Source organism: Strix aluco, chromosome 16 (genome assembly GCF_031877795.1).
Source record: "Strix aluco isolate bStrAlu1 chromosome 16, bStrAlu1.hap1, whole genome shotgun sequence".
Lineage (NCBI taxonomy): Eukaryota > Metazoa > Chordata > Aves > Strigiformes > Strigidae > Strix > Strix aluco.
The window spans coordinates 16,422,609-16,434,709 of record NC_133946.1 but is presented as its reverse complement, the minus strand read 5'-3'; the positions used below and the strand labels follow the sequence as shown (position 1 = coordinate 16,434,709).

At 39.3% G+C, this 12,101-nt stretch overlaps 1 protein-coding gene across 7 annotated transcripts in view; it reads left to right on the top strand.

Moving 5' to 3' along the window:
• The window catches only part of PTPN5 (protein tyrosine phosphatase non-receptor type 5), an 85,965-nt gene that overhangs the window by 61,788 nt on the left and 12,076 nt on the right, over positions 1 to 12,101 (top strand). For all 7 annotated transcript variants that reach the window (XM_074841910.1, XM_074841914.1, XM_074841913.1 and 4 more), the window contains 4 exons: positions 343 to 427; positions 4,959 to 5,038; positions 5,525 to 5,662; positions 8,981 to 9,091. In XM_074841910.1, the coding sequence (XP_074698011.1) occupies positions 343 to 427; positions 4,959 to 5,038; positions 5,525 to 5,662; positions 8,981 to 9,091 (414 nt within the window). The remainder of the gene's footprint in view (positions 1 to 342; positions 428 to 4,958; positions 5,039 to 5,524; positions 5,663 to 8,980; positions 9,092 to 12,101) is intronic.

Here is a 12,101-nt window from a genome sequence, read left to right as displayed (position 1 = left end):
CTTACGTACCACCTTTTGCTTAGTTCTGAGCCTACACTTGCAATTCAGTTCTAATAATATTAGGAGCTAACACAACACCGTCGTGTGTATTACTCAACGAATTAGTCACTACGAGCATTTTCATATTAAGAATTTCAGAAAAGAAAGCCAGTGACAGTAAAAGGAAACATCAATCATATTTTGGTGGTAAATTGCTAGAAGTACTGTGCCATATGTCTCAGGTGACTTCATCACTTTGCCTCACTCACAGGCAGGACGTAATGGGCTTGGGATTTTTATTCCTTTCGTGAATCTAATAATACTACCTACTGTGTTTTGTGTTTGGTTGTGTTTTTTTAACAGGAAATTCCAATGAACTTTGTTGACCCAAAGGAATATGATATTCCAGGCTTAGTGCGTAAGAATCGCTACAAAACAATTCTCCCAAGTAAGTTTCTGCTTTTTAAGTCACTGAGGCAGGGTGGTTTATTGCACATGCTGAAGGGCTTTGCACTTTCCTTTCCAGAATGCATGAAGTGTGCTGTCACTACAGTGTATTGTCCAAAGCCCATATGATGAAGCACCAACATGGCTTCAAAGCATAGATTAAATTTCAAAAGAGGTACAGAGTATGAAGAACCTGAGATTCACTGAACATCAGCAGCACTTAGGTTTTTAAGTCATTAGAATTTGCATCATTTGGTGCTGCTTAAAAATTCTACTGAAGAACTTGTTGTGTTTATTCAGATAATACTTAGTGGTTTCTTTGATTAAACTCCTTTAGAAGGACTAAATTCTAGCAATGTTATTTTCCTGAGCAATGTTTTTCTCAGAGTCATGCCTTAGATGCAAACTGAGAATACTGGGAACTGGCCTGATGGCATTAAGATGGTACAGAAAATCAAAATCCTTTTCTATTACACTACTTTATTTGTAGCCAGGAGTAGGAGTTTTGAGAAACATTTTGGCACAAATTTTTACACGTGTCATCATTTTCCCCTCTGTCATACCTAAAGTTACTTTGCAAAGTGATACGATTAGATGTCATGCCTCTTTTTTTAGCTCTAAGCCATTGCTGGAAGATGCCACCACTAGCCACAGTAGCTCTGTTTGCAAAGCCCAGAAGGTTCAGTGTCAGGTTAGCAAAGATAAGTGCAGAAATGTCCTCAGTTATACCTGTCATTTTAGTCAATGAACCTGGGTTGGAAATGGTTCCAGAAGAGATTATTTTATCTAGGCTTACAACTCTGGCAGCTGCAGCCAATGATCCAATGTGCACTGCCCTTCTAATGACTTTGTATTCCACCTTAGACTAGAAGTGTAAAAATGTTCAGCCACGTTTCACTATTGCTGTGCTAATGACTAGGTGAATCGTTCAAGTTTTTGCTGGAAAATTTAATTCACTGTTTTTGCTGGAAAGGGAAGATTGCAAAAGTTGCTAGTGATTTCAGATACCCGAACTGCTAGATTTTGAAGTGATCTGTATATTCTGAATTTGGTACCTAATGTGTACTTTGAGAACTGGATCAATTTTAAATATCTCACATTGGATGTTTAAACTGAAACATCAGTGTTGCTGCCATTTTGAACACTCTAACAAATGCCAATTGGCCCACTATCCTATATTTTTAAGAATGATCACTCAGTGGGTTAATTATTTGCTGGAAACTTCATTTCAGCCATATGGATATCTGCTGGCAGCCATTGTTGTCACTTTGACCTCTCCAGATAAGATAACTAGGTTCTACCCTTCCATGCCTACAAGGGTTACCAAGCTTATTCCAAGCTCATTGTGATGTGGATATTTTTTCTGAATGAATTCCAAAACTAGTAACTTCTGTGCAGCTTTGTCCCTGGATGTGACCAAAGGATGGCTTGATGTGCTGAGGAAAGAAGAGGGCTGACTGTTCACTTTTATCCAACTACCTCCATTTTGAAGGGCTTGGTGCTGACAGTAAAGAGGCTAGCAAGGAGAGCTAGACATCCTCTTCGTGCTCCAAAGCCGAGGATCCCAGTAAACTATTCATGCACAAAACAGGAGGGGGAACCAGAGGCAAGATGAGGGAGATTCCAGTGCTTTTCAGGCTATGACCATCCACTGACTTTTGTTTCTCAGTTGACCAAATGGTGTCTATGCTACCTTGAGTATCTCCCTAGCATTCCTCCAAGTTCTAGCTGCAGAAAGCAGTAATGGCAGGAACCGCTGAACAGGCTGCAGTGCTGCAGACTCAAATGACTGATTATCATAGGGAACATCAAATGCTTGATTACCAAACTAGAGTCAAACCCAAAATCTGAATTTAAAAAAGTAACTAAAATTCCCTTACCAGCTCTATCGCCAGAAGCAGTCTAGGCAGTTATCATTAAAAGGTAAGCACTTAATATAATGATCAGTTACTTGTAACCCTAGAGTTGATTGTAGTAAGTGAGAGACATGATAATAGTCTGTAATTAATTTCATTTATATTTCTTTTGTAATAATTTTTCTTGCAGATTCTCCCAGTTGTGCTGTTGGTAGTAAAATGGCTTAGAAGGTGGCTTTTTGATGGCAGAAGGGTGTTTTTGGGAAAATGCCAAGCTAAGGAGGTTGATTTGGATATTTCCTAACTATGAATTTGTTTGTTTGCAGACAGTCCTCTTCTGGGGATGATTCCTATGGCATTTCCTGGAAAATGATAACTTTTCTATAAGATGTTTGGAGGCACTTTTTGAATACGTAGAAAAGGATGTTCTTGTTATAGAATTCCAGAGGTGGCAAGAACTTACTGAAGCATGTTGTATATCAATCTCTTAGAATCCTTTTCTCAAGAGTAATGTCTAGACAACAGACTTTTTAAATTTCTACATACTCTATTGCCTTTACACCATTTTAAGTTATGCAGAACACTTCAGTTTAGCAAGTTTCTGTAAAATGTCAGACATAGTGTCAACAGAAAATGGCCATCAAAGAGACTGTGGAAAAAATAGCTGACATATCATTTGATTTCTTAGAGGTACAGACTACTGCTGCTTTTTTAAAGGCGTGGTGTTGTCTTGAACCTGGCCTGTGCACTTGTTTTGTCCTGGGAGAAATGTTTTCATTAAGAGTAGGATTTGGGTTTGCTTGAATGCCTCTCTATTGAAAATTTGAAATTCACATGGCAAACTCTTATATTAAATACAGTCTTTTTAGGATTTTTTTTTTTTTAAGGAGGAGTTATTCCTGTTTTGTATATTTTTAAGAGATGCGATTCAGCTTCGGCTATGCATTCTGCAAAACAGTGCATGTTTCTGTATCAGCAATGCATTAATAGGCCTCCCTTATATGAAATAAGATTGAAACTGTTCACTAACGTACTACCTTGACAAATGTAAATACTACATTAACAGAAAAATCACAGGACAAGTATTATAAAGTAAAAGCACATTTTGAGTAATGTTTTAATATTTGTGGATACAGCACTAAAAAAGTCCACAGTGAATAGTAACTCGAATTCTACTGCAGTTGAAGAATACTAAAAGAAGCCTGTGCTTAAAAGTCTGTGGCACCCGTTGATAGAGTTCTTCAGATCCATTTTATTTCTCCCTAAAGGCCCACCATGAGCTGGACATACAATGTAGTATTATCGCTGTTATTAGTAGGGAAAAGCCATGTAATCATTACTCAAACTTCAGTAGACTCCATGGATGACTGCATAAAACCCAGGCAAAGGGACTTCATGCAAGGGGTCTAACTACCCAGTCCAGTGACTTTTGAATAAATATCTGGCAACCGATGTCACCTTTATAATGGTGTGACATGTTGCAGGCTGTCAAAATTACTGATTAAAATGCAGATTTTATCTCTTGTCTCACCATCTCCCCAGTACTAGAGACATGAGCAAAGTTGAGCAGGAGGGAACTGTTAGAGAGGAACTCGCTGGTTTCTGTACTTCTGTGCTATAAAACAGTACCTTTGTTAATATCTTTGCTTTGATTATATTATCACATAATAGATAACATGAATCCGTTCTGTCTGCAGACAGAGTTTCATGCGAAGTCTGTGTTTGTAGTACTGTAAAAATTACTGTGTGCTTAGTCCTTTACCCAATATCACACTATTTTTGCATATTTTTTATTTTGTTCTGGTTTCTAAGCAGGCTGGATTTTTTTATGAAGAAGTCATCTGTGGTTTGTTTTTAATACTCTCCTGGTGATACATGCTGTTGCTGTTTGCTGAGGCCTCTGTCAGGAGAATGTTTCTTGTCAGTGATAACAAACTGTGTAGTACTGGTGAAAGTGGATGAACACGGGCCTGTGTCAGCTCGCATCAAAATCAGTGGAACAGCTCCCATTGACTTCAGTGGGAATTGGACTGAACTTCTCAGGTGGAATAATGTTTTCATTTGTCGTCTTATTAAAACAAGAATCATGCTTCATAAACAGCCCCAATGAAGGAGACTCAAGTACTGAAGAGACTCATGCGAAGTACAAGAGACTGTTAATATTCTTTAATTTATTTTTAACCATTATATTTGTTAATAGCACATCTTGGAGTTTAGTTCACTGCAAGATAAAACAGGGAAAGAGTTATTGTCATCTGGCTTGCCTTTGTAGAAGAAATGTGTGTTTATGGTTTGGGAGAAAAGCTGTTTGTTGTCCTTTCACAAACAATATTCTAATGTCTTACAAGCCAGAATGAGTCTGTTGACCTAACAAATTGAGAAATAATTTCCTAGAGCAGAAAACTGCTTTTCCAGAATCACTCTGGGACACTGACTGCAACAAGAACAATTAAGCAGGCTTCAGAGAGTGGGTAAAACTATCAGAAGAAGCCAAATTACCCCAACTATCTGTGCCCCATTTTTATGATAACATTTTAACATGGGAGCTCTCCAAGGCCACTCACATCTGTTGTGATGGCCATGAATGCATGTAAATGTCTTGCTGTACAAAGTAATCTTGTGTCTCTCTCCTCTGAGCAACTCATAAACTATTACTTATCCCTTTACACCTTTCAGATCCTCACAGCAGAGTGTGCCTTACCTCAGCTGATCAGGACGACCCCCTCAGCTCTTACATCAATGCTAATTACATCAGGGTAAGAGCTCAATAGTCCAATGTGTCTGCCTAGCCTTTATCAGCCACTGTCAATGTAAACAGAATTGCAGCATCCACTGGCTTTTAAAGGCATCCTAGCTGAACTGATTGCTCTTCTCTCCTGCTTACATTAACTGAAAACCAAATCTGAGAGCAACTGTACAGGTTCAGACCTTAACCACACTTCTGCACTTCTTGATGCAAATTGCTTGTCAGCTGGCCTGACCCAGGCACTGGATAGTAAGCCTGAGTAAGGCTCTTGACGTAGCCAGAGTCACCTCAAGGTTGTTGGACACTGATTGCTGGAATTACATGAGTCCATACTGTGCCTTTGCTCCATGTACATATGTGCAGGAGAGAGCGGGGAAGAAGTGATGCTATGGAATGACCATTTCAACCAGTGGTAGCTCTCTGTTTTAAGGACTGAACCTTCAAGGTTGTGGTGGACATCCCTGTTAAAATTGATCTCTTGTTGTTTTGTTGGCAGGGCTATGGAGGAGAGGAAAAGGTATATATTGCTACTCAGGGACCGATAGTTAATACTGTCAGTGATTTCTGGAGAATGGTGTGGCAGGAGCGTTCTCCCATCATTGTCATGATTACCAACATAGAAGAGATGAATGAGGTAATGGTGATACATATAGTCTGTATTTTTATCTGTACTCTAGCAGATATTTTCAGCATAGATGCTAAGCCAGCGAACAGAAGTTAGCTTGGTGGCCTGAGCAGTCAGAGCCAGCATTAAATTCTTCAGGCTTGGAGAAGATGTGGGCTTCTCTTTCAGTTCAGTTTACTGAAAGTCTTGTTTTGCTGTCTGACAGCCTACTGCTGGTTTTGCCATTTTTCCTCTGCCAGCTGACCTGAAACCTCTCCAAACCCAGTTCCATTTGCAGTTCTCTCTTTTCAAGTTCTCTCTAAAAGAATCAAAAACAATTCCATAACTGCTAAGGTTGAATATCTTTAGTCAACAGAACTGGTGCTGCTTCATTTTGCATTTATTATGATTCGGTGTCTATATCCACATTTCATTGAGGCTGTCCCTGGCTTATGAAAGATGGTAGTTAAAATAATCAACAACTAGAGCTGACTTGGATATGGAGTACCTTTTCCTGAATGCATCTAGGAAATGCTTTTGAAATACTGAAATCAAAATGCTGAAGTTTACTACCCACCACCTACTTTCAGAAATTAAACTGTCACTGTGTTTCTGCTAATCCACCTAATGTGATTTTTGTTTACAGTTTAAAATACTGCTGCCCTCCAGCTGTTCATTACTTATCTGCTGAAATATTTGCCCCATAGCAGAGTTGCAAGAACCATGTGCCTGGGCTTCAATTCAGAGACAGGTAGCTGAGCTTACATCTGCCTTTATTGGCAGTATAAGATGTAAGAAAGTTGTCTGGGCATGTGTTGAGCTCTGCGTTCCCCCCTCACCACTAGCAGCAAGATGTAGTGGAGAGATCCGACTGGTGTTTCATAAGCTGCAGCAGCAGTATTTGTCAAAGCTTGTCCCTGAGAACTTATTAGTAATTTAGGTGAGTTTCCTTTGGAGAAGAGGCTTTAGACACTTAGAAGCCCAAGAGTATAGGCATACCTCCATCATACACACAGAGTTATAATGGCCTAACTGCTAGCTGTGGAAGCTTTGTGCCCATAACTATGCATGTGCACAAACCTTTACCTTTCCCCAGTTGTGAAGTAAATATATTTAACCTTGAACTTTAGTGAAAAAAGGCATGAACAAGACAGACACATAATTATCATGCTTTGCAAGTTAAAAATAGTCAGTCTACTGATTGGACACATACTGTCAGGGCATTGCTGATGCAAAATACAGTATGTTGCTGGTCTAAATGCTTTATTTGCACTAACATTTTAAACTCACATCTGCCTCTGAGAGGCACCACTGAAGTAATAACTTGCTTGTTGATCAGAGTTGCCAGTGTATGGCAAATAAGATGTTAAAATGTCATGACGTAGTGTACCAGAATCATTTAAGGACTTTGAGGTTTAAAGAAGATGCAGAGGAAATATTGGTCCTGAATGACATATCTGGTGATAAGTTCTTCCACTGTTATTTTCCTAGCAAGATTGTATAACAGGAATGTAAAATAACCATTACATCTGAACTTCCTCTTATCCTGGCTGACCAAGTATTTCACCCATCATACCAGTCTTGGGAAGCAGTGCACTGCAGTGCTGATACACTATATAACTGGAGCTTGCCACAGGCTATATATCATAACAGAGCTGCTGAGTCTTTTCCTATACCTTTTGTGTCAAAAATTAAACGGTGTCAGGAATCTCAGCCGTAAATATAGGGTAAGTCCTTTCATGTAAATGTCTTCTACATTCATTCCCTTTCTTCCATAACACATATATTAATATATGAATAACAGGACTCAGAAGTACATAGATTCAAAACCAAAACCTTTGTTCAGCAATGATGCTAGTAACAGAGGCTTTGTGTTCCTCCTCAGTGCAGTGATTTTGCTAATGTGAGTATTAAAAGCTCTGTATCTCAGCCCTCTGTCACATCTAATCTGAACTGACAGACAGCCCACAGAAATGAGTGGGCAATCTTACTCCACTCCTTTAAGCAGAGCAACGTCTGTGCTATTGATAGCTGCTAGCGCTCTTGACAATTTTTACAATGGATTCTGCAGTTTAAGGGTAGAGGAAGAAAAAACGCAATCTGCGTAAATAGTTTTAGAGACACAGTGGGCCACACTCCCAGTGGGTTATTAACTGATGCACTACGCAGATGGAACAACACTGATTCTCCCACACAAAAATTTTGACTCGGAAACTTTGCAAGATACTTTTCTGTTGTTAGCCTTTCTCCTGAAGTGGAGTTCTTTTTGTGGGGGAGAGCAAAATGATTTAACTTGCTTCCTTCAAGATTGTGTACAGCTATGTAAAAGAGGAAGCTTACAAGCATCATCTTTAACTGGGTTTGTCCAATAGCAGATTCTTATTCTCCAGTGATGAGATTGCTTCTTCCATGATCACAAGGGAGCCTTCTTCTCAGACCCTGCCTTGTTCATGTCATTCCTTGTCCGTGAACTAGTTCATGCACCATGTTGAAGTGCCTGTCTTCCTTTGCATATTGATTAGTTTAAAGAGACACCACATACAAAAAAACAGTCTCTTTCAGTCCTCCTTCCAAGATAGGAGCGCTTACAAATTCTCATCTCGCCTACTCATCTCTAGTGTATTAGTACCACAATGTAGATTTGCAAATGGACTGTAGTTACTGCTTCTCTAATTGTCAGGTTGTGCTGGCTGCATTTCTGTTTTTTTGGCAAAATCAAATGTAGTAGTCTAATAGCTCTCACAGCTATTGCTTCCTTTAGGTTCCTTAGCTTTGAAAGATTCCCAGTGTCCATTTAAAGTGGATTTTGGTACATAATCTAATTCCTAAAACATCCCCAGTCGTGTTCTTTTGTACAAAAGCCTATGCAAATTATTATCTTGCATTCGGAGAGTCTTGACCTTTTATAAAAAAATAAAGATATATTTTGTGTTTTCATATCAGTGTATACACACCACAGAGATATTGGTTACTAGTGTATATTATACTAGTCATTATTATCTTAAGAAAAGGCTTAATCTAAAAACACAAGCACGTTGCCACTGGCCTTTCCAGTGAACCTTCAAAATGCGCATTAGTTGCATAAAGATAAATAAGGACGTGTGTATTTAAAAGCATTGGTTAGTCATTACTTGATTTGTGCGTTTTTAATCACGCAATCAGGCTATTACGAATGCAGCAAAAATCACCTGAAATGTGGTCCCTGTTTAGAAAGTGAAAACTTGTACTTATTATAGAAACGAAGTTTATTCATATTCATCTATGCATGTGCTATATCCAGTTTCAGAGGAGTAAAAATGAACCTCCCTTGATACCTGCTTAACTAGATTTATTTTATATTGCATACAGAAATGCACAGAATATTGGCCAGAGGAACAGGTCACCTACGAAGGAATAGAAATCACAGTTAACCGAGTCATACAAGCAGACGATTACCGTTTAAGGCTCATCACCCTAAAGGTAAATCATTCCAATGTACTTACAGTAGTTCAGCTGTCTAAACCCTTAAATGGAGATGTTCATGGAGAGCTGTGTAAAAAAAATCTTCTGCACATTGTACTGCTGTACAAATATCACTTTTCATTACTGAAGTCATTATAGCTTTGCCCAGTTCATCAACATACAAAGCCTACAGTAAAACAAGCAGTCAGAGATTTAGACTGCATATGTACAGTCTGAAAGCTACCAGGCCAGTTGTAGTGGTACGGGGTTCACTCAGTGGAAGAAACCAGTGACTCATTCTGTGCCTGTGTCCTCTGCGTTCACTGGTCATTTAGTGACATGTTAGCTCACAGATAGCTTCTTACCAGCCTTTGTAAGTCATACTACAGACAGCACTTGTGGAATAACCCACTAGACTCTGTGATTCTGTAAAATTCAAAGGCTTTTTTATTCTTTGGGCCATGGGCTTAGGCAAAGGGTTACTGATTACTAACAGGGCACTTCTACCTGCATGGCGTCTTACAAATTTTGTAGTATGCAGAGACCTCTAGGAAATATTTAGATTGTGCTTCTTGTCTTTTTATGATCATTATTAGAATTCTGTCAGACTGCTGGATACCCACCAGCTGCTTGCTACTAACAAGAAGTTGGGGAGTTGAGAACTGAACAAAAGGCGTTTTAATTCTTCTTAACCTGTTTTCAGTTTCTCTCAGCAGTGGGAATACTGGTCTGCTTGGCACTTGTCAGTGGTGTGGTAGCACCACTTCTGTTCACCATGGCTGAACCCCTTTTAATAGGCAGCATGCTAATTTATTCTTTGAGCTACTTGGCTGACTTGACTTTGGAGATGCTTTAAGGGATCATTCCACTCCAAGACACTAAAACTGTGGATGACCTTTAAAAACACTTTCACCACAGCGTTCTCCATGCTTACATTTCTAAACATTGGTATCTTTCTGACTAACTGTATATGTAGTTTTACATACCAGTAGCCATTCTATCATCTTGTGGATAGAGAGCTTAAACACAGGTTTAATTTTTTAAGTACTTAGTCTAAAGTACCAGAGTCCTACTTTACAACTGTTTTCATTGCTAGGCTCTAGAATCTCAAGCTACGTTTTAATAAGAACAGTCTATTTACATAAACTTCATACATCTTTCATCTACCAGATCTACCCCTGACCTCAGTGTAACACCACAGTTTCTTTCCAAGCTGAAAAAACTCTCCTTTTATCCAACCAGTTTCAAGTCTCTTCAGCCATATGCTAATAGGCAGAAAGCCAGCATATGAAATCCCATGTCTGGATTGAGAGTGTGGAAAGTCTGTCACTCATGCTTTTGGCAAAGGCAGCAAGGAGAAAATCACACTCCCTGACAAGTGGGAAGTAAAGAATATTTACAAGTATGTTGCAGACTTGCAGACGTCTTAAGTACAACTTATCCCAAACAGTACAGTGCAGCAGCAAGAATAATACACAGATTAATTCTGCTGGAATGCTGGTATCTAACAGAACCAGTCATTTTTTTTATTATGGTGACAAAACAAAATTTTCTCAATAAAAAACTATACTGTCTGCCAGAAGAGTTTTTCATAATTGTTTTAAATCGTTAAATACAGCATTTTAGTATTAGTGAATATTGCATTTTTTTTAGGCTTGACATAAACGTTAGACATTTAGGTTGAAATGTTCTTTTTTTTCTTTCGCCCACCCCCCAATAAAAAACCACTTTCCCTCTGTATTTATGGAAAGAAATTTGATTCTCTCCCTGGGGAAGGATTATTCAAATTCTTCTCCGGAAGGTAATAGCCAGTTCCATTTTCAGATGGGAATTACAAGGGAGTGGCTTTTAATAGCAATATTGGAGTAGCATATTATCACGACCTGGACTGGGAGCCCAGAGAGTCATAAAGATTCTGTGATCCCCTTGGATTAAATTAAGGTGAAACGACACCAAACGACCAGTTAAAATGTTTTACTTGTGGTAGAAACAACTTAAACTTCGGAAAGGATAATAAGCACTGTGGTCTCTTATACATCTATAAGAAAGAAAAAAAAGGAAAGAAAAAGAAAGGAGAGAGAGTCAAAGAAATCCAGTCACCACCCCTGGATCCAGCATTGTCTGAGGTCCAGTAATCTCGGGTGGTGGGTGAACACACAGCAAAGTTTTCTGTCACCTTTTAAATTCATTTTATCAGCTGATTAGCGTGCTAGATGAGGAGAGGCAAGTATTCCACAAATTTGATTCCATAAGAGACGAGAAAAAACATGGAGCATGGGTTCTGTGCATGCATTGAGGGGGAATGGGGTGCACCAGTGCCCTTGTCCAATTGAGTCAGTGGTTGTGCTTGCCCTGCCACCTTTACTTCTACCCCAGTTCCCACAGATTTTTGCTGACTTCCTGTTTCTTGAGCAGTCATCCGGCTTCTGGGGCAGAAGTGCTTACCTCTTATCAGGCCTTATCACCTCTTCAATGGCGAAGTCGTTAGCAAGGCCTGCATGGTGTTAGGCTTATACAATACAGCCACAGAGTATTGGACTTACGCAGTGGAGCCAGTGATTAGTGGTCCTTGTGTTTGATGAGAAACATTTGGTTTCACTCAGTCCATGTTTCCCCCCTTTGAGGTTTATCTAAGAAGTTAGTCAATGCAACTGCAGGGGAGTGGGGAGTGCATCCTTTGATACACTCCGTGCTTCCTTAGGTGACATTCCTTAGACTAACTACAGAGGCTACAGCTTCTCCTTGGGGTTTTCTGTGTCGATGAATGTTTGAGGCATTCCTTCAGTTCCTTACACATATCCAAAAACCCATTGCACTAACAGGTGTTGCACAAAACAAAGAAACAGTCCCGAAGAGCTTATATACAACAATTCAAGCATAATAGGCCATACTCTTATCTCACAAATACCTTTCATGCTAATACTCATCCCTGCAGAATGTTTTCTTCCAACAGCACCCTCTCAGTATTTTCCCAAGTTCTCTTGTCCCTGCTCAGGTATTCCCTAGGTGAAGCTCTGAGTGTTAGAGA